Below are 27,612 nucleotides of genomic sequence, written 5' to 3' on the forward strand. Positions count from 1 at the left end.
CTGTGGCTTTCAGCATCAACCATCGGGACGCATGCGCAGTGCGACTCGGACACATACGCAGACTTGCATGTGACATTGACACTGCGACAACCTCTGAATCAAGCCCTATAAGTATGGTTTAAGTATTATGAAGTTAGGATATTTTCCATAACCAGTGTGATGTAGGTAGTGATATACAGATGTGTCCTCATACATCTAGCCTCAATGCACCAAGCAGCACAAGATGCCTGGTGTGAGTGAGCCTCTAGGTCCTTTGCCACTCTGCTAGCATCGGCAGGGCCGCAACAAGGGAGGGCTAGTGGGGCACATGACCCGGGCGCCGGATCTGAGGGGGTGCTCCGTCAACACCAGGGCCGGATTAAGTGAGGGGGACACATGTGGCAAGTACCCTCGGGCCTCCCTCTGCCGCAGGGAAGGTAAGTGAGCTGCGATCGCCATGTATGTGGGGACGGCTGCTACCTTCCATCTGCCACTGCTGCTGGGCTACCGCCTTCCTCCCTCTCTGCCACAGGGAAGGGGAGTGAGCTGCAATTGCCATGTGTGTGCAAGGTTGCAGCCTTCCATCTGCCACTGCTGCTGCCTTCCATCTACCACTGCTACTGGGGATGCAATAGAACAAAGTCTGTACAGCTGCCGTCACCACCACCTCAGATGCTACACTTGTCATACGGCGGCCAGGTAGCAGCACAGTCAGTCCCCAACCGTGACTCTGCCCTAACTACACAAGTCACAACTCTCAGTGCTGTCACTGACTGTGACTGTCATGCGTTTTTGCATACAAGTACAGAGAGGGTTTGAACTTGATACATAATGCTGCCTTGCCAGGTAATGCTGAATAAACCACGTAGGGCACCAGGCTGAATGCCAATTAGTTGCGTGCCTGTGTGGCTTACTATGGTGCTGGTGGAGCCAGGGCTGGTGCTACCATTAGGCAACCTTAGCCAGCTGCCTAAGGGCGCCGGCCACTGGAGGGCGCTGCTGAATCCGCAAAAAAAAAATGAATGGCATAATTTGTGGTTGAGTGACATATAATGAATTTGTGGCACAGCTGTGTGGCATATTATGAATTTGCAGCAGTCTTATGAGGTACATTATGATTTTGGCGCTATGCTGTGTGTAATATTCTATATAGTATATTATGAATTTGGGACACTGCTGTGTGGCATGTTATTTATCTGGGGAGACTGATGCGTGGCATATTAAAGATTGGACTGAGCAGGGGAGGTTGGCAAAATGTTGCCTAGGATGCATGGAAACCTTGTACCGGCCCTGGGTGGAGCTTATAGCACAGTCTCCTGGAGACTGAAAGTGTTTTAATTTAAATCATCTTTGCCCTTTTATATTCCTTGCTATACCTGATAGGTCAGTAGTGTATTTCCAAATAACCTTCCAATAACCTGGATCAATTATCTAGTGAGGGATACTGTGTGGCATAATGTTTAAGCGACATTACTGTGTGGCATAATGTCATAAGGGGCATTACTTTGTGGCATAGTGTTATAAGGGGCATTACTGTGTGGCTTAATGTGTAAGGGGCATTACTGTGTGGCATAATCTATATAATAAGCGAGTAAGTGTATCTGTCTGTCTGGCTTTTCGTCCTTTTATGTCTGGCCAGAGTTTGGACCTAGCTCCACCAAATTTGGCATGGTGGTGTAGTTTGACCAGGATTAGGGCCCTCATTCAGAGCCACTCGCTAGCGGCAGTACGCTCGTTCCGAGCGATGTTCGCACATCTGCGCATGCGTACGGATCGTTATACGCATGCGCGAACCAGTCAGTGCGGCCGAAATTCATGTGCTCGCAATATAGCGAATGCCTGCTATTTTGAGTGACAGAATGAGGCATATGTGGGTGGTAACAGGGGAAGGTGCTTGAAAACGGGGAGTGGAGATCAGAACGCAGGCGTGCTTAAAGGTCAAAACGGGCGTTTTATGGGTGTGCATAATTAATACAGCAGCGTCATTGACCACGTCACTGGGTTATTTTATAGCCAGAACTGCTCGCAAGATTGTGGTAGCAAAAACCAACCACAAGAATAGCGAGCAGTTCATACGCTGGTCGATGTACTCGATTAATCTAATAAATAGCGGACATGACGTATGGTGCGAGCGGCCAGGGGGCGTTTTTAACAAATAAACGAGCGTATGTTTTGCTCGCTCGTTCAGACTTAGAGGTGTGAACAGACTGCAATTTGTGAACGGATCATTTGAATAGCCACCCCTTGTTTTTGAACGAACGACCGCAAATAGCGAACGGCTCTGAATCAGGCCCTAGATTTGTGCCTAGGTTTGTACTTTGTCAGGGCCACACACAGTCACTAAAAATTGGGGCACTCTTAAATAGGGATGTGCAGACTCGGATAGGGTCGAGTTTGCACGCCAAGTTCTGATTTTTCCCTCCAAAAAACGGGACTCAGAAAGAGGCAAAACGCCATCTTGCATGGACAAACATCATCACTCCTGGACAAAAGTTCAGGAATGATGATGTTTGTCCACGCAAGATGACGTTTTGCCTCTTTCTGAGTCCCGTTTTTTGGAGGGAAAAATCTGAACTCGGCGTGCAAACTCGAACCTATCCGAGCCTGCACATCCCTACTCTTAAATTACACTGGTTCAAGGGCTGGCGCCAGAGGAAATTGGCAGTCTGCCAAAAACTTGTGAGAATGCAAGAAAAGTATCCTTTTCACCTGAGCAAACTTGATGACTCATGCAAGTTCATATTAAATTCAGAGCCTTTGTGTTTGTATGCAAGGGCATAGCCAGGGGCATAGAGAGCCACCCTGGGCCCGGAAAGGGTGCATGGCCTAATCATGGGAGGTGTGGCCATGCTCCCTTAGGGAAAAAATATATATTTTGCAGCACTGCAAAGCGGCACTGTGTACTGATGAGGGGGCGTTGTGAGCCCCTAAACTCAGCGTAAATCCATGGGGGAGGTGCAATCATTGCTCCACCCCACAGCAGCAGTAGTCTCCCATTGCAGCCCAGCACACAGCAGGTTATGCCACACAGTAGTACCCCTTATACACATTATGCCATGCAGTAGTAGTGCCCTTTATACATTATGCCACACAGTAATGCCCCTTACACTCAGGGCTGCCATCAGAAATTTTGGGGCCCGGTACTGACAAAATAGGCAGGGCCCCCCGGGGTATAGGGCAGACTTGGGTGGATAATGTGGGTGGAGCTACTTCGGGGATGGTACCTCAATTGGTGTGTAAATCAGGGATGGCTAGACATGGTGGAGGGGGGGCACAGGGTAGAGAAGACTGGATATTAATTGGGGGGCACAGGGCAGGGAAGTGGATTGGGGTGGCAAAGGGCATGGAAGGATGGTTTGGTCTGGGGGGGAAAGGGCAGGGAAGGCCGGCTGGACTAGGGGAGAGGCAGGGCAGAGAAGTCTTGCTGGCTGGCTAGACATAGGGGTGCCGCAGGGAAGACTGGCTGGACTAGGTCAGAGAAGACATGCTGGTTGGCTGGACTAGAAGGGGGAGGTAGTACAGGGAAGGCTTGCTGGACTGGGGGGGTGGGCAGGGAAGGAATGCTGGCTGGACTGGGGGGGTGGGCAGGGTAGGGTGGCTGGCTGCACTGGGGGAGTGGGCAGGGAAGGAAGGCTGGCTGGACTGGGGGGTAGGCGGGGAAGGATGGCTGGCTGGACTGGGGGGGTAGGCAGGGAAGGATGGCTGGCTGGACTGGGGGGGTAGGCAGGGAAGGATGGCTGGCTGGACTGGGGGGGTAGGCAGGGAAGGATGGCTGGCTGGACTGGGGGGGTAGGCAGGGAAGGATGGCTGGCTGGACTGGGGGGGTGGGCAGGGAAGGATGGCTGGCTGGACTGGGGGGGTGGGCAGGGCAGGATGGCTGGCTGGACTGGGGGGTGGGCAGGATGGCTGGCTGGACTGGGGGGTAGGCAGGGAAGGATGGCTGGCTGGACTGGGGGGGTGGGCAGGAAAGGAAGGCTGCACTGGGGGGGTGGGCAGGGAAGGAAGGCTGGCTGCACTGGGGGGGTAGGCAGGGAAGGCTGGCTGCGCTGGGGGGGCAGGGAAAGAAGGCTGGCTGCACTGGGGGGGTGGGCAAGAAAAGAAGGATGGCTGCACTGGGGGGGTGGGCAGGAAAAGAAGGGTGGCTGCACTGGGGGGGTGGGCAGGAAAAGAAGGCTGGCTACACTGGAGGGGTGGGCAGGAAAAGAAGGCTGGCTGAACTGGGGGGGTGGGCAGGAAAGGAAGGCTGGCTGCACTGGGGGTTGGGCAGGAAAGGAAGGATGGCTGGGAAGGAGAGGGCTTAAGGAAGGCTGGCTGTATTCAAGTAGGGGCACAAGACAGGTCCAACACAAACATACACTTACCTGAGAAAGGGGCCAGGGAGGCAGCGGCGCGGAATGCATCGGGCAGCAGCCGGAGAAATATCATCTGCGTTGCGGTATTAGATGTATGGAGCCAGCTGTGATTGGCTCGCGTAACGGCAGCCAATCAGGAGCAGCCGCTTTTGATTGGCTGCTGTTCCGCAAGCTGTGATTGGCTCGCGGCCAGCTGAATACTATTGAGCTGGACGCGAGCCAATCACAGCTCGCGGAACGGCAGCCAATCAGGAGCAGCCGGTTCTGATTGGCTGCTGTTCCGCAAGCTGTGATTGGCTCGCGGCCAGCTGAATACTATTGAGCTGGCCGCGAGCCAATCACAGCTCGCGGAACGACAGCCAATCAGGAGTGGCTTCTCCTGATTGGCTGCTGCGGCCGGCTCCATAGTAGTGCAAATGCAGCAGCGCCGATGCTCTTCCTCGTCGCTGCCACCCGGGCCCCCTATCTCTCCGGGCCCGGGACAGGAAGCCCGGCAGTCCCCCCCTGATGGCGGCCCTGCTTACACTACACAGAAATGCCCCTTACACATTGTAACACACAGTGGGGTCCTTTTCAGGATCAATGGAATCAATGGAATGGGGTTATAGGCGAGGACAATGTGCATGTGCAGAATGACACACGCACCGTGGGGGTGCTGGGAGGGATCTGATTGGATCCCTCTCACAGCACACTATGAAGAGAAGCCAGCAGGCTTCTATAGAGTAACATCATCAGAAGATGGTGTTACTCACCGCATCCAAGCCCCAAAATGTATCGCATTCCGGGGCTTGGTGTATATGACATATGACAAATGCGCTCAAACCCAAAAAAAACCTGCATTTTCAGGGGTTTGACCGCTTTTCTTGCTTTAGTGCATCCCTCCCCTGGTGCATCCTAAAAAAGGAGGAAAACAAGATGCCTGGCCCTAGCAGAGTCTCACAGGATCTGTTTGGCGCAACTGCACCAAAGATGCGTGAGGACACATCTGTACTTGGGGGCGCAGAGAGGGGCGGGAAGCGGGTACTAAATACCCAGGCCCTGTCTTGTTGGAGGGGCCCAGCTGGGACCAGGTCCACCATTGACTCTCTCCCCAGCCCAGCACACGCTGCTGCCACTGAACAGCAATCTCCTCTGCCTGTGTGGGTGCGGGGGAGCAATCACACTATTCACGCCCTCCCCAGATTTGCCTCTGACTGAGGGGCTCACCTCCCTTTTCAGCGCGTAACAAATACTTTTGTTTTTGGAAAGGAGAGCATGAACCAGCTCTTTAGAGGCTTGGATGTACTATAGGAATAGTACGGTATATGCAGTATATAGCTATGAAAGTCCTTTATGTGAAGGAGCAAAAGTGTTTATCAGCTGGGTAGAACCTTAAACTTTGATAATAGTCAATATAGAGAGGAATATGTGTATTAAAGAGAAATAATAACCATATACAGTATGTATGATTCTTATATTTTGTGTAATAATTTAATATTAATGTAATTTAGTGTATTAGTGTAATATAAACACAATTGTCACCATTTTCATTGCAGGAATTCTAGTTCTGAAATGTTTGTTGAAAATAAGTCCAAGATATCAATGTTTAATAAGGGTTCAACTAATAAGTTCCTGTGAAGAGGTTCTACAGCATAATAAAGAAGGAAAGGAGATGTGTAGGGCCGTCAAGATATACTGTGGGCCAAGGTGATACTGATGGTGAAAGTCAGGAGGTGTGACCACGCCCCTAAAAAAAATGATTCAAAAATACTATGTGGCACGTGCTGTGAAGGGGGACATTTGTCCTTTTCATTAGCTGGCCCAGGCCAGGACCCGGGTAATTAGTACCTGTTCCCCCGTAACAGTTACCGTGGACATGTGCCAGTGTACACAAAATCATCAACATCCATGAAAAGGGTCAATTTGATATAATATTAGCGTAAAATGAACCTAATTGAGGCTATCAGCATATTTGTGTTCTTGTTTGCCTGAAGTGTAAATATGACTGCTGGAAATGTGGTACACATGCTGCCAATGCCTAAAGTGCATTTATCTATACTGTTATTTTATTGTATAACAACACAGATAGAAAAGAAATAAAGCCTTTCACCAAGGGAGTGCTGCTCAATCAATCGTAAATGTAATCACATACACATATAAAACATAAAAAGGAAACTTAAAAAACAATGTTATTTGTGGATCCACAATATCTAAAATCTAAAACATGATATTCTGTTCAATCCCATTGAGAAATACTAGTAAATTACTATATCTTCAATGTCAACATAAAATATGTTCAAGCAAGGTCCAGCATTGGTTAATACTGTACATTAACGTATAGTCCAGCAATTATTAATATTGTATTGTTAGTACTGTACAGCAAGGTCCAGCATTGGTTAGTGCATGAAAGCATAGTCCAGCAATGGTCCAAGGATTTATTTCTTTTCTATCTGTGTTATTATATTGTAAGATTGGAGGTTAGCAATTCCTCCTGGAGGGAGCAGCAGCTTAATCTAGTGAGGACTACTGTTAGTTAGACTAGCTCCCATACAATCTGTGTGTTATTTTATTTGCCTCAGTCATCTTATAATTAGCTGAAAAAGTATCTACTGTATATAGTTTTTTCTCAATGATTTTTTTTCTGTTACTTTTTCAGGAAATATAATAGCCCTAAAATTAATGAGAAAAAGTTCAACAAAGAAAGAGAATTTCCTTATGGAATACTGCGTGTCATTATGCCTTTCATCACACCCCAATATTGTCAAAACCTTTGCAGTGGCCTTTGAAACCATGAAATATTTTTCCTTTGCTCAGGAACTAGCAAGTGCTGGTGATCTCTATTCCATCACTGTGCCTGACGTAAGTGTTGTGCACACTCCACTAACATAAACTGTAAGTCTCTGCGTTATCATACTAATTATACCTGTTTACTGACAATTACATCATTTACCATTCCAGACAATACAAAATATATATTCTATTTTATTGCTTTTGTTCATAGTTACATACCTCCCAACTGTGCTTTTCCATAATGCGGGACATTGTGCGTGCCGAAGGCAGCTGGGCCTCAAGGGAAGGGTTGGAAGGGGCTGGGTCGCGAGGGAAGTGGGTGGAGACTCAGGGAAGGGGGTGAAGCCTTAGGGCAACCCCATTCGTGTCACTGTGGGGGCATGTCCAGCACTCTCCGAGATGCTGGGCTGCCCCCAGGCTCCCCCTACAATGTGAATAGATGGCATCTACAGTTCTGCTTATTAACCGCTGCTCTTCAAAGCATGTGCTACCCCCAACTCCTCTCCATCCCACTGCGGAACACTGTGTAACAGCAGGGCAGTCCCATAAAAACAGGACTGTCCCGCTGAATGCGGTACAGTTGGGAGGTATGTAGTTGTAGTTTTTTTACTTTTGTATAGAAATTATGTTTGCCATGAATTGGTCAAATTTCAGCTTAACATTTGTTTTGGGTCACTTTGACTTGTGGAATTGCAACTCCGATTTGCCATATCCACTTCTATCAGCCTGTAGCCTTCTCTATGGGAGCAGAGGCAACACAGTTTAGCAAGTAAAAGCTAATGAGGGTGTTTGCAAAGTTAAAATATAGGGAGTTTCTCTGTGTTGTCATGTAATGTTGGTACAGCTTTGTTTAAAAATTGTTAGCTACTAAATAGTTATCATCCACACAGATCTGCACAAGCTATCAATTCCTTAAATGATTTACATTCAGAGAGCATGAAAAGAATAATTATGGAAGCTATTTATTTTTGCTAATTGTCCATGCACATTGAGAGATGTACTTTTCCCCTAAATTTCTGCTATTCAAGGGAGCAGTCCGATGTCTGTTTATTTAACAATATATTAAATCATGCTTTCTAAAACTTCATTTCAACTAATAATATTTTGATATAAGATATACATACTAGATATCCTGCACTTCAGAAGGTTGTTTTGGAGGTTTATAGAGGTGCATACATTTATATTATTTTCCCATAGAATTTTTACAAACATAAAGTAATGATAACAGAGAATTTGCACTTTTTACAATTGTCATCATGTTCAGCTCATCACTTTTAATAAGATCAACAACTGTAAAGCTGGGTACACACCTAACGGATATATCTGCAGATGATGGTTGTTCATACACACTGAACTCTGTCATCTGGCTGCAGGTCCCTCTTGGCCGGGGGGCGTGTCGCGCCCCTTCCCCACGGCCTCTGCTGCAAGTCTACAGGCAGTCGGCTAAACGCCCATACACACAGCACAATGCCCCAATATACAGTATCTGCAGATATATTGTGCATCAGCTGCGCAGCACAGCCAATGTGATATGTCTGTGAACTACGTAGTTCACAGACATATCGCTGGTACACACTAGCCAATGCACACAAGATATATTGGCCGATCAATGGATCAACCAATATATCTGCCAGTATGTACCCATCATAAGGGACTAGGGATATAGAATTTACCATATTTTCTCCCTGAACAGAGGAAAAGATGCATACAATACATGAAAAAGTGCATTTATGTGGAGTCGATCAGCACTACCATATTCGCCAGGTTTACATCAATCAATAGTAACAAGTGTATACACACACCATAATAGTATAGAGAAAGCATAAGGAGTGTATAGAGATGCGTCTTGACAATGTTAACAGTTAGCAGAACATGATATAATTGAAGAGGCTGGTGGATGAAGGTGTTATGTTACGTTTAGAAGAAACTGAGATATTTACAGTTAAAGTTAAATGTGACATCTGACATGAATTGGACGTAGCACTTTTCTTCCACAATATATATTAGTAAATAGACTACCAGCATTTATAATAACATTGTGTTACTATGATCCCAGGTCATAACACCTTCATCCATTCAAGATAGTCAAGCGCTCCCTCTTGTGTGTGCGGCTTTCAACAACACTAAATATAGAATAATTAAAACACATATAAAATGTAAATGCTAATATATGTACGGTCACAGTAAAGTAGAGCAGAGGCTCATAAAAGCAAAAGTTTATAGTCTCACACACAGACCATCTTAAGGCTGCAGCACTCTGAAGACTGGCAGAGAACGGACAGAGGAGAGCAGGAGGACACAAAGGAATTTTTAGGGTAAAATAGGGAAAGTGATTTTCTCACTGTCTTGCATCAAAGAGCAGGGATGTCAAAAACTACTCTAAAAAGTTTATAAACATTTGCTTTTATGAGCCTATGCTCTGCTTTATTGTGACCGTACATATTATCTATTTTAATTGTGGCTGTATAGTATTATTCATATACATGGGATGCAGTTTATAGACTGGCGGACTAAATTCCATTGGTCTATATCCCAACAGGAGAAGCCCAATAGGAGACTTAAGATAGGCGTAGAAATACCAATGCCTATCTTAATCCAGACGCCGTAACACCGAAGGACACCAGCCTGTACGAGGTACCACCCCAGGAGTTTTAGGGTTAGGCACCCCTAAGGGAGCATTAGGGTTAGGTGGGGAGAGGGGAGGGTTAGGGTACTTACCAGCCAGAGTCGGGATTTCCTCCTGTCGGGATTTGAACCTTCATCCATTAGAAAAAACTAATTCAGAAAATTGTTACATAACACTCGCCTCTTCAATTGCATAATTAAGCAACACATACAGAACAGATATTCATGTCTTGTTATTTATATGTGGAAAAGCTCATTTACCAGATAAAATCTGTTTAAAAACACACACAAGAACAAATTAAAAATACTAATTTAATTCAATTAGATTCAAATAAATACAATAATCTTTTGTTTTCGCCCTTAAAAATTAATGGTTATCATCTTTTGTTTCTCATTACAGGGATAATGTCAATTAAGAAATGCAAATTGACAGCTACAACTTCATATAATATAAAAAAAACTGAGCACTTGCAACTAGAGAGGTCAAGAGACACAAACAGCCAATCCGCGGTTTTTAGCTGAAGTCCAACAATATTATTGTAGGAACACATTGCAAGCCGACAGCACTATATAACTGACATGTTTTAGAATCCATTAGGTTTAGTCCTTGCAAACTTGAAGTACTAATAAAATGTGAAAATTGCTGAGAATTCAAGTTTAAAATGTTGCTGTTGGAAAACAACACATTTTGGGGTAAATGTAGTAGAGTGCGAGTTTGATTCCTATGAGATCCCGGCGAGATTAGAATCTTCATATGTAATAGAATATGAGTACAACTCACCTGAATCTCGCATCAACCGTACTCCCTCGATACAACGCACCCTCCAGATGTTTCTAATGGTAAACATGCAGATCGCTGGATGTAATAGGCAGCAAGTTGTAAACTCGCCAGAATAACTTGCCAAAACAATAGACTCTCCTCAGGCCAACAAGATTGATGAAATCTGACATTTAAGTCCTATAAGCTCACATAAGTGGCCTATTTAAACTAGGGGTGAGCGGGTTCGGTTTTACTCGGTTTTACCCGGATCTTTTTATTGGCTGTCGCCGAACATGTGTTTTGGATAGCGAATTAAATCGAGCCAAAGTTGCGGTAAAGTGGCGATAAGAACCGAGTAAAACCGAGTAAAACCGAACCCGCTCACCCCTAATTTAAACACATTTAAAGGCTAAAAAGACAACATACAAGCGATTACACTATAATAATCCCACTTTTGTTACAGCTGTGTCCTCAAACATCTACCCTGAATATGCCACAAGATGCGAGATTCCTGGCATGAGTGAGTCTCTAGGTCCAGTGCAACTCTGCTAGCATCGGGCGTCTTTTTGCATCTTTTTTGTAGAAAATGCATCTTAGTTGCAATGTGATGGGGCTAGAACGCACCAGGAGACTACACTGATTAATTTGATATGTGACACTTGTATATCTGTGTGCGATTTATGGCACACATCCACTTAAAGACATGAAAACGACTGCACGATTACTACATTGTAATCGTGCAGTCATTTGTCAGTCTGTGATGTTCCTACATTGAACGAGCAGTCGTTCAGTGTAGGCACATCAATCATCTGCAAACATGCTGAACTTGACGTTATCGTCAGGTTGTACAGCATGTTTGCTCGATGATAGACATCTAAACGACCAGCGGAAGTGCACATCACTGGTTGTTTTAGACATCTTTTTAAACGATGTGCAAACAATTTGCAAGCGATTATTGAACGATAACAATATCGTTATCGTTCAATCGCTCAATTTAATCATCTAGTGGATGTGTGCCTTTAGTCTGTATATGAAGCACAATGGAACTTGGGGTGGAAAAAAGCTGCGGCCGCTACATTGTTGCACTTTGTATACAGATTCAGAGACTCAGTCGCACAGAGATATACAAGTGTCAAATTAATCAGTGCAGTCTCCTGGTGCGTCCTAGTCACATCGCATTGCGACTAAGAAGCATAAAAAAAAGTAGAAAAGATGTCCGATGCAAAAATAGTCTCTCTGGACCTGGCTCGCTGAAAGTAATTATTTGGCGCTACTGCAGCAATGATGTATGACATAATTTTATACATTTATATATTAATGTAAAGTGCTGTCCTTAATCATAATCAAAATAGATCTTTGTGAAATGTCTGGAAAAAAAGAAGTTTGTAATTTGGCAGATGTAGTGTAATAATACATGTTATAAATCTCTCTACATTTCTAAGTGAACCACAATTTTTAGGTTAATATATAAAAATAAAGAGTGTTCTATACGGTTTTTAGCAAATTTAGCACACTTTTGTATGTTTAATAAACTTAAAATTAGAGATGTGCGCCGTGTTTTGGTTTTGGATCTGGATTGGTTTTGCCAAAACCTCACCTCCTTGTTTTGTTTTCGTGTTTTAGTTTTGAATCTGGATTTTTTCATAAAAAAATAAAAAAAACAGCTAAAATCACATAAAATGGAAATATTTTTTTTCCTACAGTATTAATAACTTCAATAACATTTATTTTCACTAGTTTCCAGTCAATTTTGACCACCTCGCAATATTGATTTTTTTTCATCTAGTAATAGGGCCAAAAGGTTGCATCTAGCTTGCTGGCTCAAAACTGATTGATATAATTATTAATAGAGTTGAAGACTGTGCAAAGATGATGGTTGGGATACCCTTGAGGATTGAATAATTCATAGTTGGTGCAGCCCCTTGCTGTAAAATTGATAATAAATTAATTAAAAAACAATCCATTGGGTGCAGCCCCTGGCTGAATAATTAATAAAAAGAAATTCATTGGTAAAGCCCCTGGCTGTAAAATTGTTAGTAAATTAATTTAAAAATAAATCATTAGTTCCTAAACCAACCATAACATTAATTTAAAATGTCAGGCAGCAATGCCCCAACCAGCACATAATGGAATGGAAAAAGATGCAAGATGGAATAGTCCTTTGGCCCTCCCACCCACCCTTATGTTGTATATGAAACAGGAAAGTTTAACAAATGAATCATTTCAGTGACAAGGACTGCCAATTGTGGCTGAAATGATTGGTATTGTTTGGACCCCCATAAAACAAGCTGCCAATGTGCATTGGACATGGAAATTAAAATGATCCCATACACAAACTGGCTTTACAAGTTGTCATCATCCTCGTCATCCCCATCAGTGTGTACATCCTTTCCTTCACACAATATTAATTTGTGCCCACTGGAATCCACCATAGGTGCCTCTGTAATTTTTTTATATAATTGTTGGTAGAGGTCTTCCTCATGGAATTTATAATTCATTTTAATGAACATCATCTTTTCCACATTTTGAGGAAGTAACCTCCTACGCCGATCACTGACAAGGTTGCCAGCTGCACTAAAAACTCGGAGTAAACACTGGAGGGTGGGCAACTTAAGTAATGCAAAGCCAGTTTGTGTATGGGACTCCAAATTGCCTCTTTTTCCGGCCAGTACTGAAAGGGACTGTCTGACATGCCTATTAGGATGTTATCTCTGAAATAGTCCTCCACCATTCTGTGAATGGAGACCGTATCACATATAGTCACGGTAGAAGACATGTCACTAGAAGGCAGTTCTCTCAGGCCAGACCAGATGTCATTTTTTGATGAACGATCTGCCTGACCAGCAGGCATTCCATAAGGAAGGTGTAGTTTTTTCCTGGAAGCTGCAGAAACTGAAGGAGATGATGGCGTTTCATGTGCGGCTGCAGCTGACAATTTTTTTACCAACAGCTCTTTGCATAGTTTTAGATTTTGATCTGTTGGGAAAAAACTCACAAGATAGTACTTAATCCTAGGATCCAGAATGGTTGCCAAAATCTATTTTTCAGATTTCAATAGATTGACGACTCTTGGATCCCGGTGAAGTGAATCAAGGGTTTGATCCACCAGTCCGACATACTTTGCGCAATCACTCCATTTCATCACCTCATTCAGTTTCTCCAGCTGTTTTTGCAAAAGTCTGATGAGGGGAATGACCAGACTCAAGCTGGCAGTGTCTGAACTAACTTCACGTGTGGCAAGTTCAAAGGGTTTGAGAACCTTGCACAACACAGAAATTATTCTCCAATACGCTTGAGTAAGGTGCATTCCCCCCACACGGCCTATGTCATAGGCCATTGCATAGCCCTGGATAGCCTTTTGCTGTTCCTCCATCCGCTGAAGCATATAGAGGGTAGAATTCCACCGAGTTACTACCTCTTGCTTCAGCTGATGGCAGGGCAAATTTAACAGTACCTGCTGGTCATGCAATCTTCGACAAGCGGTCGCCGAATGTCTAAAATGTCCGGATATTTTGAGGGCCACCTAGAGTATCTCCTGCACGACGGTGTCAGTTTTTAAAAAATGTTGCACCACCAATTAATTGTGTGAGCAAAACATGGGACATGTTGCAATTTGCCCGCATGTAATGCTCTCACAATATTGGTGGCATTGTCCGAAATCACAAATCTCAAGCAGAGTCCAAGTGGGGTAAGCCATTTAGCAATGATTTCAAGGGCTTGATCCACCAGTCCGACATACTTTGCGCAATCACTCTGTTTCATCTCCTCATTCAGTTTCTCCAGCTGTTTTTGCAAAAGTCTGATGAGGGGAATGACCTGACTCAAGCTGGCAGTGTCTGAACTAACTTCACGTGTGGCAAGTTCAAAGGGTTTGAGAACCTTGCACAACATGGAAATTATTCTCCACTGCACTTGATTAAGGTGCATTACCCCTCCACGGCCGATGTCATAGGCCGTTGTATAGCCATGGATGGCCTTTTGATGTTCATCCATCCGCTGAAGCATATAGAGGGTAGAATTCCACTGAGTTACTACCTCTTGCTTCAGCTGATGGCAGGGCAAATTTAACAGTACCTGCTGGTCATGCAATCTTCAACAAGCATTTGCTGAATGTCTAAAATGTCCAGATATTTTGCGGGCCACCGAGAGCATCTCCTGCACGCTCCTGTCATTTTTTTAAAAATGTTGCACCACCAAATTAATTGTGTGAGCAAAACATGGGACATGTTGGAATTCGCCCACATGTAATGCTCTCACAATATTGGTGGCATTGTCCGAAATCACAAATCCCGAGGAGAATCCAAGTGGGGTAAGCCATTTAGCAATGATTTTCCTGAGTTTTTCTAAGAGGTTCTCAGCGATATGCCTCTTAGTGAAACCAGTTATACAAAAAGTAGCCTGCCTCTATATCAGCTGTCTTTTGGTAGATGTTGCTGCTGCTGTTGCTGTTGGAGGCAATACACCTACCCAGTGGGCTGTCACAGTCATGTAATCCTTAGTTTGCCATGTCCCACTTGTCCACATATCAGTGGTCAAGTGGACAGTGGGTACAACAGCATTTCTGAGGACATTAATAAGGTTTTTTTTAATGTCCTTGTACAGACTTGGAATTGCTATTCTAGCGAAGTGGAATCTAGAAAGGATCTGGTAGCGAGGACACAGGACCTTAATTAACTGTTGAAAACCCACTGCAGTAATGGCGGATACTGCACGCACATCTAATACCAGCATAGCTGTTATGGCGTCAGTAGTCTGCTGTGCAAATGGGTGATTGCTGTCATACTTGTTTGCCCTTGCAAACGATTGTTTAACAGTTAAGTTTTGTTGTAATCGTGCAGTCGTTTTCATGTCTGCTAGTGGATGGGCAACTGTTACTATACGTCTCTTCCCACCAGCTATTCTGACAAATTTACTAAAAACTGAAAAAACTGTATAAACACTGATATCCACACAACAGACACACACAAATAAGACAGAGAACAATTAAATGATAAAAATAAAATAAAATACTGTCCAATAAATTGTAAGCAGACAAGGAATGCACGGTTTACAGCCAGTGGTCTCTCCTCTTCCTGCTTTACATCGCTACAAATAGAATATAATGAAGTACGCAGTCTTAGTGGCATCACTAGCTGGTTGCAGAGCACATCGGGTGTCACCAAAATGTTGCACTGTGATGTTATTTCTTTAGGAGATTAATAAAAAATAAAAAAAATAACGTCAAGAAACTTTGATGCAAACAAAGGGCCTAATTCAGATATGTACCCTAATGTGATCACATCTGCGATTTCGCACAGTTTGCAATTGCAAACATATGCTAATGTTTCCAAAGCTTACACGAGCTTAGGGACACCCACTGCTGCTTTCTCATATCCATCCACACCAGCGTAAACATCAGTAACATCGGCACATATTGGACAGCGCGGCAAGTCTAACTTGTCTTAATCACAGTGTCTCTCCTGACACGTAGAAGGAGATCGCAATGGCTAATTATGCACGCCCATGGAAGGTAATTCAAACTGTCAGACACACCTGCGTTTGCCTAGCACCCCCAGTTACCTCCCCCAAACACTGACTACCTGTCACTCACTTTGCTATTGATCCTCTGTGCAAGCACAGTCGCTAAACAATCGGTACACGTGCGCAGTGCAGCTTGAAAGCATGCACAATGCCCAACAATCGCTCTATCTGTATAAATATCGGCACTGCATGCATCTCTAAATCAGGCTCATGTGGATAAACCATGGCATTATAAATCACCTGAAGCGTTTCATCACAGAAGGATGATTTCATCAGAGGAATCCATATATGTATATTGGTTCTCTAACATTTTAAACTTCATTTGGCCATTCATATTTTAACATTAATTAGTAAGTAGCTGAGCTAATATGAGTATCAAGCCAGCACCTACATTTAAATAATTGAGCAATCATTTTTAATAGTATTGTGTTGTTAATATTATATTCACAATGCCATGGTGGTGTTTTAAATCACATTATGTTCATGAAAAAGCGTCTATACTATGTGACACAGTTAGGTTAGGGGGTCCCTCTCCTGGGTAGAGGACTCCTTCCTTTCACACACAGCAGCTGGGAAACAGTACGCCAGACTGGATGCAAGTACAAGCTGGTCGGCACCAGTCTTTATTGTACAATGTCAGAAACAAACATAAAGAAAACATAAACATAAATCCTAGCCCTGTCGGGGCACTAACTTCACAGGTAGTTCCCTCACTACCAGAACCTGGCAGGGCCTAATGCCCTCACCAGCAACAAAAGCACAGCACAACACTCACGGATAGATTTTCAAGTGTCTCTGAGCAAACTCCCTGTCTGCTCTCCCAGGTGAGACAATCAGCCCTCAACACACTAGGCTTATATTGGCCACTCTCAGGTGGGAACCCAATCAAGCCTGTTACCAGGTTGCGAGAACCAAAACCTGGAGTGGCCGTGGGTGGAGCCCTCCCTCTCCTCTCACCCACAACCCCCAGGTCCCAAAACGGCTTTTCAAAAAGCCGAGACTCAAGCCTGCTACACTGCAGACTTTCTCCTGGGGGTTTAAAACACAAAAGACAGGAATCTGGGACAAATGTACCTGCCACAGACCACTTTACCAGTGATCCTATCACATATCCCCCCCCCTTTGTTTCGACCTGTGGGGCGGAACAACTGAAGCCCCCAAACAATGAACGCGTGACAACGCGTCTGCATTGGCCAGCTGGCTACCTGGCCTGTGTTCCACTGAAAATTTAAAAGTTTGTAACGCCAAGAACCATCTCGTAATTCTCGCATTACTGTCCTTATTTTCGGACATCCACTTCAAAGGGGCATGATCAGTGATCAATTTGAACTTTCTTCCAACCAAGTAGTACCTGAGAGCCTCTAATGCCCACTTTATGGCCAACGCCTCCTTCTCCACTGTGGCATAGTTTCTCTCATGTACATTCAACTTTCTACTTAGATAGAAAATAGGGTGTTCCTCACCCTCCTTGTTCTGGGACAGGATCGCTCCTATACCTACTTCTGATGCATCGGTTTGTACTATGAATTCCCTGTCAAAATTAGGAGTCATCAGGACTGGTTGGGAACACAACGCTACTTTCAACTCCTGAAAAGCTTTCTCTGCCTCAGGACTCCATTCTACCATGACTTTTTGTTTGCCTTTGGTCAGGTCAGTCAGTGGGACTGCCATGGTGGCAAAGTTGGGTATAAACCTCCTGTAGTACCCCGTAATTCCCAAGAAGGCTCTCACCTGCTTCTTATTCAGAGGCCGTGGCCAGTTTTGTATGGCATCAACTTTATTGAGCTGAGGCTTTATCAGGCCTCTGCCAATGGTGTATCCCAGATATTTTACTTCCTCCATGCCTAGACAACACTTTTTTGGGTTGGCTGTCAAACCTGCCTTATAGATGGAGTCCAACACTGCTTGTACCCTGGGTAAGTGAGACTGCCAATCAGGACTATGAATGACCACGTCATCCAGATAAGCAGCCGCATACCATCTATGGGGCCTTAGAATCCTGTCCATCATTCTTTGGAAGGTAGCAGGTGCCCCATGTAGCCCGAAGGGCAACATCTTGTACTGAAACAAGCCCTCTGGCGCTGAAAAAGCTGTCTTTTGTTTGGCGCTCTCGGTTAACGGTACTTGCCAATACCCTTTGGTTAGGTCAAGAGTGGTTAAATACCTTGCCATCCCTAGTCTCTCAATCAATTCATCCACTCTTGGCATCGGGTAGGCATCGAATTTTGAAACACTGTTCAACTTTCGGAAGTCATTGCAGAAACGCACACTCCCGTCAGGCTTTGGAATCAACACAATGGGACTTGACCATTCACTATGTGATTCTTCAATAACCCCTAACTCTAGCATATTTTTAATTTCTTTCGACACCGATTCTCTTTGTGCTTCTGGCAACCTATAGGGCTTTAGATTAACTTTAACCCCTGGGTCAGTGATGATGTCATGTTTAATGACCGGGGTTTTCCCAGGTACGTCAGAGAACAGCACCCTATTTCTCCTTGACCTCTTGTTGTTGAATTGCCGACAGGGTTTTTGCCACTGTCACTTCGGGAACTAAGGGCCCTGGATTTACTGGAGGGGCTCGGACGGCCGACAGTGCCGTTCTATCTTTCCAGGGCTTTAACAGATTTATATAGTATATCTGTTCCGGCTTTCTTTTCCCCGGCTGGTAAACTTTGTAATTGACCTGCCCCACTCTTTCTAAGATTTCTAAGGGCCCTGGAGGACTGGGGAACTTCTCTTATGGCCAACCATAAATACGGCAATAAGTAATCCCAATCCCTACCATCCTTGTCGACCACTTTCCTAAGCATGTGTTTTAACGTCTTGTTAAACCTCTCGACCAGCCCATCGGTTTGGGGGTGATAAACCGAAGTTCTTAACTGTTCAATTTTGAACAGGTGACATAACTCTTTCATGACTTTTGACATAAACGGTGTACCCTGGTCAGTTAGTATCTCCTTGGGTATACCCAGCCTGCTAAAGACATGAACGAGCTCTCTGGCAATGGTCTTGGTTGACGTATTGCGCAACGGGACCGCTTCCGGGTACCTGGTAGCGTAATCCATTATGACCAGAATATACTGGTGTCCCCTGGCAGACTTCATTAAGGGTCCAACCAAATCCATCGCTATTCTTTCAAACGGCACCTCTATACTAGGCAATGGAACTAGTGGACCGTTAAAATGTGGCCTGGGAGCATGATACTGACACTCAGGGCAGGATGCGCAAAAGTCAGACACCTCTTTATGAAGCCCGGGTCAGAAAAACCTCTGCATTATTCGCTCAGTGGTTTTCTCTACCACTAGATGGCCTGCCGTTATATGACCATGGGCCAGATCCAACACTGTTCTTCTGTAGGCTTTGGGAACTATTAGTTGTTCCACAATATCTTCCCCCTTCTTAGTCACCTGATATAACAAATCCTGACACATTGCCATGTGGGGATAGGACAAAGGACTATCAGGGTCCACGGGTTTACCATCAACTATTTTTACATTCTCCCTGGCTTTTACCAAAGTAGGGTCATTCAACTGCTCCACGGCAAAGACCTCTCTTCTGACCTCTAAGTCAGGCAGATGATCACCTGGCCCAACAACTCTTCCCACCTCAATGGGAGGCATATCAGTTGGCGGGCCACCGTCACGTTCCGCATTCTCTAGTTCGCCAACCATAGTAGAAAAAGGGAATAACTGACTCAGAAGAAACTCCCTCCTCCACTACATCGACAACCATCTCAAATGGATCGGGGTTGTTCACCTCTGGAACAAAACGGCTTTCCCACAACTTCCAGAAGTGAGCAAAGTCTCTCCCCAATATTGCATCGTACACCAGACCATGCACCAAACCCACAGAAACTATAGCAGAGCCACATGGTGTCTCTGTGTTCACCTCGGCCGTAACATAATATCGAGTATCCCCATGTATGCAGGTCACACCAACAGTTTTCCCTGTATGCCTCAAGGGGTTCACCAGCTCAGCTTTTATAAGTGTCACCAAGCTACCAGAGTCTAACAGTGCCTCTACTCGGTTGCCATCTACAGTGAGTACACATATGTGCTTATCAGTCTCAGCCTGCCGGTCAGCCGTACAGGCTGTCTGTGCAAAGAAAGACCCCCTGCGGTAGACATGAGCAGTATCACATTGCATAGGTTCAGTTGTAAGTGAACAATTAGCGGCAATATGGCCGAAGCCACCACATCGGAAACACTGAGTCATATTAATGTCTAGTCGTTTACGAGGTAAGAACCTTCCTGGCCTGGCAGGCCTGTCTCCAGGTTCTCCACCCTCAGTCTTAGGTACATCCCACCGCCCAGCACCCTTCTCCCCTGGAACAGTCTTACCAGTGTCTGTGGGAGTTCGCCGGTGCGCCATCGGGGCTCGGTGGGGCATACTCATCAGCTCCTCAGCCGCCACGTACCTCTCCACCAGCTCGACCAACTGGTCCGCGGACTTAGGGTCTGCATGGCTCACCCACTTGCGCAGAGTCGCAGGTAACAATCGCAGGTACCTGTCCATCACGACCCTTTCCACGATCTGTGGTCCCATCAGCGTCTCGGGCTGTAGCCATTTTGAGGACAGATGGACGAGGTCATGCATCTGTGAACGTGGAGGCTTGTCCATATGGAACTCCCAGCGGTGGACCCGTTGGGCATGAACAAAGGTGGTGACTCCCAAGCGAGTTAGGATCTCCTGTTTTAGTTTTTTATAGACCTTGGCATCAGCCAGGCATAAGTCGAAATATGCTTTTTGTGGCTCCCCAGACAAAAAAGGTGCCACCAGACTTGCCCACTGCTCCTTGGGCCAACTCTCCCTTTCGGCCGTTCTTTCAAATGCGGCGAGATAGGCCTCCACATCATCGCCCGAAGTCATCTTTTGGAGGAAGTGACTGGCTCGTACGGAGTGAGTGGTGGTGGGAGGATCAGTATTAACATCTCTGGGCCGGGCGACCAGGTGCTGTACCACCTCTCTTATGGCCTGGCTGTTTTCCGCTAAGGCCTGGCGGGTTTCCTCATTGGAGACATGTTGAAGTCTGTTAGTCTCCTGCTGAGCTGCTGTAGCTTCCTGCTGAGCCCTGGTAGATTCCTGCTGAGCTGCTATAGCTTGGAGCAAGGCCTTAATAATGTCCTCCATTTTGTCCTGGGGTGTAGGTTGGAAGCTGAACCTTGCCTCTCTGAGCATTGGCTGACGCCTCCTCTATGGGACTCCAAGGACACCGTGTTATTTCCACACTCACAAATTGGGTGTCTGTCCCTTTAATTTTTAAATGGAAAGTTTTCCTCTTGCTGCAACTTCAGTGTGTGTGGGTGCCCGCATTCTCCACCATATTGTGACACAGTTAGGTTAGGGGGTCCCTCTCCTGGGTAGAGGACTCCTTCCTTTCACACACAGCAGCTGGGAAACAGTACGCCAGACTGGATGCAAGTACAAGCTGGTCGGCGCCAGTCTTTATTGTACAATGTCAGAAACAAACATAAAGAAAACATAAACATAAATCCTAGCCCTGTCGGGGCACTAACTTCACAGGTAGTTCCCTCACTACCAGAACCTGGCAGGGCCTAATGCCCTCACCAGCAACAAAAGCACAGCACAACACTCACGGATAGATTTTCAAGTGTCTCTGAGCAAACTCCCTGTCTGCTCTCCCAGGTGAGACAATCAGCCCTCAACACACTAGGCTTATATTGGCCACTCTCAGGTGGGAACCCAATCAAGCCTGTTACCAGGCTGCGAGAACCAAAACCTGGAGTGGCCGTGGGTGGAGCCCTCCCTCTCCTCTCACCCACAACCCCCAGGTCCCAAAACGGCTTTTCAAAAAGCCGAGACTCAAGCCTGCTACACTGCAGACTTTCTCCTGGGGGTTTAAAACACAAAAGACAGGAATCTGGGACAAATGTACCTGCCACAAACCACTTTACCAGTGATCCTATCACAACTATCAACATAAAAATCACCTTTGACACGCTAAACGGTATATGACCAATTTGTTAAAATGTATCCCAGTCGGAAATCTCATATTATGTGAAAATCAGTTTTATCAATACTGATGTTAGGAAAAAGTTTTTAATTATAGCTTCAATACAGATTTTTTTCTTTAAATATTGCAAATAAAAAATACAAATCATGTACAGTAATACAGTTATGCATGTTGTATAGAGTAATTTAGTGATGTACTATCAGATATTAAATGACTATATTAATATAAATATATAGTACAGTATACGCAAACAGACAGTTATAGAACAAACAAACTATGGGCCCAAACCAGCAGCGGCTCCTACCCTCTTGGATGAGGGGATCTGTCAGTGCCTGTGCTAATCCTGACGGTGAGGAGGAGAGGAGTGTACCGACACCCGCGCAATGGAAATAGCAGGCACCAGTGCATGTGCACTAACAGCAGTGGCGCTGCGCATTCGCAAAACACTGGCTACTAGGCTGCATTAACTGCAGCCCCCATAACCAAGTAGGGCTGCCTGAAAGGCAGAGGAGTGACTTCCCAGTGGAAGCCACTCTCTGCTAATCGCAGCCCAGACTGGCAGTCCCAGGGGGAGAACTGCTTATCCTGTGTGTGATTGGCAGGTAACGCTTCTAATGGGAAGCCACTGCCAGTCAGTGTAGCCATTGTAGTCATGGACTGCAACTGGCTCACTGATGTTACTAGGGAGGGAGGGGGTCTGCTGCTCCTAGGTAAAATCCACCACTGGCCCACACTATGGGCCAAATGGACAAGAGAGTTATTGCAAGTTCCACGATTTGAGCAATTTAGCCATGAGATTTAAAGAAGCATTTTTTCTTAAGGGAAAATGAGGTTTGTGCTGGTTACAGATTGAATGGGGCTGCTATGCTACCTGTTTTTGTTTGTTATGCTGCCTGTTTTTATTTATTATTCAGGCTCTGCTCTATGATTGTAGTTTAGACATCTTAGCATGACCAGTCATCTCTGCAACCCCTTTTATGGCCCATTCTCCATGAAATTTCTACAGTAACTGGACCATGCTCCATAAGAAGGGGGCCCTTCTTTTTCAGTAGACCCATTTGTTTTTGCTGATCCCCTACTGTGCAAGATTCACCAGTAAGGGCCTGATGCTGAGACGGATGCACTGCCGATGTTGGATGCAGTTGAGCGATCCACCTATCCAGAGACCATGCACACAGAGTCACTGTTATGAATGCGATGCACCTTCTCAGAAATGTCTTGAAAATGTACTTGGTGTTCCTGGGCGATGACAGGGAGGTGGCTATACAGGCGCATAGAGCATCTTATGGTTGTGTTATGTGCGTGTCGCGGACATGTAACTGTAGTGGATGCAACCTCAGACTATTATGCCAAATAGTATTTGTTCATGTAAATAAGCTCATTTTGGGTCCATGCATATTTAGATACACTAATGTACATCAGGGAACGGCCTGTAGCAGAATTTACATAAAGTCACAGACCGGCAAAAGACACAGACAAAGTCGCTACATATTCAGCCCCTAAGTGCATATACAGTAGAAGCAATTTACTGCAGGCACAAGTAATGCCAGGCCTCAGTGTCGCCGCTTCATGCATGTGCATTCTAGGTCAGTACGTGCAGCATCAGCAAAGCACCTGGCTCAGCTTAGGAGGAGTGTGACCATGTAGGCCAAAAGGTAACTAATAGTCTGCAAAGTCTCTTTCCCCTGCCTGTGATATGGCACCATAAGCAGTCATCATGATTGTGAGTGACCAAGGGCCAAAATGGGCAACATGGGTACTTTGTACCCACTCATGACCCTTCTAAGTGTCCATGTGGGTGTAGTATTACAAATTATATCACATCTACACATAACTTTACATACTGTATGTTCTCTTTCTACATGCACACATCCCATGGGGATGTAGTCAATACACCGATGGCCGGGAAGCCGTCTGACTAAATCCCGGCGTTGAAACCCCGACTTGGAACTAAAGACAGGCGACTAAATCCTGAAGCCTATCTTTAGCCCGACGACGGAATCACGACAGATGGCTTCCCGAATGAAGGTAAGCCGGCTACTGTTAGCTCTTAGCCGCTTCTAGGTTTAGGCACCCCCAGGGGACTTAAGGTTAGGCACCCCCCGAGGAGGGTTAGGGCTAGGCTGTGGAGAGGGAGGGTTAGGGTTAGGTGCCCCCCCGGAGGGTTAGGTTTAGGGTGCTGGTAGGATAGGTTAGAATTAGGCACTCCTGTGGTGACTTAGGGATAGGCACCACCACGGGAGTTTTAGGGTTAGTGGGGGGAGGGAAGGGTAGGATTAGCTTACTTACCTTAGCCATCGGGACTCTTCATGTTCACCCAGTGGCTATTCAGCTGCCTCTACAATATGGGTGGACTAATATGTAGCAGGAACTGAGGTGTTCAAACACCCTTGGCACTGCTAAACTAATCTATTTATGAAGATGGTTCAAAGCTTCCAAATTAAAAAATAAAGTTTCTAAAATATCCAAAGTTTTCTGATATTATCCCCATATTGGAAGTATGTCTTTGCCTCATAGAAGTTCTTGGAGCTGCATACAATTCTTCACACAAGCAACCGCACTCCAAAGAGATAGAGAGGCAAAGTATGGTGTAGTATATCACAGCAAATGGTATTTATTACCAAAAAAAAGGGGCATATATTAGGCTCACAACATAAATTGTAGGTGGAACCATACCATATGGAGCACCCAGATAGGTGAGTCCCTGTAGAAAGATGCAAGTCAGCCCAGATCAGCTGCCAACATGTTTCGAGTCCTAGAACTCTTCCTCAGGGCTGTACTGCTTACCTCCAATACTGGGATAATATAAGAAAACTCTGGAAATTTTGGCAACTTTATTATTTCATTTGGAAGCTTTGAACCATCTGCATAAATACTAGCTTACAGCACCAAAGGTGTTTGAACACTTTGTTTCCTGTTTATCCTGTTTCTAGTTTCTGGTGGGCACCATGGTTGGGATTCTCAGGCAGCTCAAGCTAAGTACGCCAATGCTTTTTCTACAATTTATTTGTAATGCAATATGTAGCACCTATCCTCATGTACTAGATGCCTATTTCCCTATACATTGTAAGCTTGTGAGTAGGGACCTCTTACCTCTTTGTCTGTCTGTTATTACCCAATCTTGTTTTATTACTGTTTCATTCCCAATTGTAAAGTGCAGTGAAATATGCTGGTGCTATAATTAAATATTATTATTATTATTATTATTATTATTATTATTATTATTATTATTATTATTATTACTATTATTATTATTATTAATAATAATAATAATAATAATTAATAATGATGTTTTGCTTTTCAAAAAATCTTCACTTTAAATTCACTTTACTCTTGCGGCAAAACCACAGAGAATCCACAGTTTCATAAATAAAATTCATAGAATTGATTTAAATAGAACTGCAAACTTGCGTCCGGTCATATACAAATCCGGTCATATACAAATGGACACACAGTGTAATTTGCAAATAAAACCCCACATTTCAGGCATAAGTTGAATAGTAATTTGCACTGCACCACAATTGCATATGAACCCATCTGACCTGCCTAAAGCTGGGTACGCACCTATACAATCATCGGGCCGTTCATAAAATATCGAGAGAATGGCCATGGGATTGTATAGGTGTGTACCCTGTCCCGATGCAGGAGCATTAGCTGATAAATGGGTTTTAACGCCTCTGCAACGGTCGGGATCGGGAGGTCGCATCTTATGTACAGTTTAATATTCGTCGGTTCAACCTCCCGATCCCATAGAAGCCCATACACCCTGTGCTATGTATGCACCAGTATGTACGTGGCTGACAGGGGGTCACACTGGGGACAGACTGCACGGCTAATCGGGACAGTGTGTACCCAGCTTAACAAAGTGCATGGGGCTGAAAATACTGGTGTAATTGTGTGCATGCACATTCTACATGCTGGGGAAACTAACATCACACTAATGACCTTGCATCCAACTCTAAATCAGCCCCCTCATACATAGCTTCTGTTTCCAGCCAAATACTTGTTCCACTTTAGAGTTGTTTATATTGTGATATGATCTAAGCTCCATTTGTACTCTGCCAAAGGGCTTTAGAGATCTGAAAGTTTGCTAAGATCTTTAATATAGTTACAGTAGCAATGAAATGTCTCTCATATAAGGTACTTTTATTGCAAAAAATACTCTTCTCTCTCATTGAGGAAATCGTGGAAAGATACACTATGTTTCAAATTACATATCTGGTTCATCATCTGACATAAAAGACAAGATACAAGTGAAATTAGATTAAAAAGAGAATATATTTGATATATTATACAGTACAGATATGCCGTATTACAGAAATTATATGGACAAATGATATTGTAGTCACATCTTTTCTCTTTTTAGGTTGGAATACCTGAGACCATGGTAAAACGATGTGCCATGCAACTGGCTGAAGCTCTAGACTACATGCATAGCAAAGCACTGGTACACAGAGATGTGAAACTGGATAACATTCTACTCTTCGATACAGATTGCCACTATATAAAACTCGCAGACTTTGGCCTAACCAGACTAGAAGGCTTTCTGATCTCCCCTATGAAGGGACTTGTTCCCTATTCACCGCCTGAACATTGCAGCTTAGAAGATAATGAAACTCTCGAACTTGACTCCAGTCTTGATGTGTGGGCATTTGGCATTCTTCTATATTGTATCTCTACTGGGTCCTTTCCTTGGGATGGGGCGATATGTAAAGACAGAGAATACGAAGAATTTTCTCTTTGGCAAACCACAGGAGATTACCAGAAAATCCCTTCTCAGTGGAAGCAATTTACGTGGCAGGCGCTAGACATGTTTCAGAAATTGCTGACAATAAATGCAGACCGAAGAAGGCCAGCCATTGAGGTCCAAAAATATCTCAGCGTTCCATGGAAGATGAACAGTGTGAAAGATAACACTAACATACAAGACAACGCAAATGATATAGAAAAAGGTGTTGATAATGAGAAGTTTTTAAAAGATACAGTCAGCCCTGACAAGCTGACACAGCAGCCACAGTAAAACTTCAGTAGCATAAGATTAAGCGGATAAAGACCTGGGTTGCATGACATACTGTATCTATCATTTTAAACAGTATAACATTATAGTAAATGCTCTTGTGAATTATATCACAATAGCAAAATTTTGCCTGGAGACATTCTCAACAATGACTTTGCAAGTCACAATGAATTACGGTTGCAAGACTACATACTCTAGTACTTAATGCTTTCTTTCTTAAAATTTTCGTATTTATTAGGATAAGATTTTTCTAGATTCTTTTTTTAGATTTTTTTAATATTTGAATTTTGTTGCATTCTATAACTCAATACACTGAAATATATTTGACAACATTAACATCAATAAAAAGAATACATTTAGTTGTAGTTCATCTCCTTTGTTTTGTGCATAAACAAAAACTAATTTTGCACCATCTCTAAGCTCTTTTAGTTGACTTTCCCCATGTTATTTCCTTTGTCTCTCCCCATGTTAATTCCTTTGTCTTTCCCCATGTTAAATCAATTGTGAAAGTGTTAATCTTGTAGGATTTATCATTTTTCTACATTCCTCTCCAGCAGTATTCCAAATTGTGTGATGTTGAGTATTCCTGTAAATTACATGCTTAAAAAGTAAT

General features: G+C 44.3%; 1 protein-coding gene across 1 annotated transcript in view; it reads left to right on the forward strand.

Moving 5' to 3' along the window:
• LOC148508474 (serine/threonine-protein kinase SBK1-like) overlaps window positions 1-27,182 on the forward strand; it is a 112,206-nt gene extending 85,024 nt beyond the window's left edge. The window contains exons 3-4 of the mRNA XM_088444491.1: window positions 6,967-7,169; window positions 26,349-27,182. Of these exons, the coding sequence (XP_088300617.1) occupies window positions 6,967-7,169; window positions 26,349-27,002 (857 nt within the window). The 3' untranslated portion in view covers window positions 27,003-27,182. The remainder of the gene's footprint in view (window positions 1-6,966; window positions 7,170-26,348) is intronic.
• Window positions 27,183-27,612: the final 430 nt, after the last annotated feature.

The sequence above is a fragment of the Taudactylus pleione genome, unplaced genomic scaffold (genome assembly GCF_031769625.1).
Source record: "Taudactylus pleione unplaced genomic scaffold, aTauple2 ptg000366l, whole genome shotgun sequence".
Taxonomy (NCBI): Eukaryota; Metazoa; Chordata; class Amphibia; order Anura; family Myobatrachidae; genus Taudactylus; species Taudactylus pleione.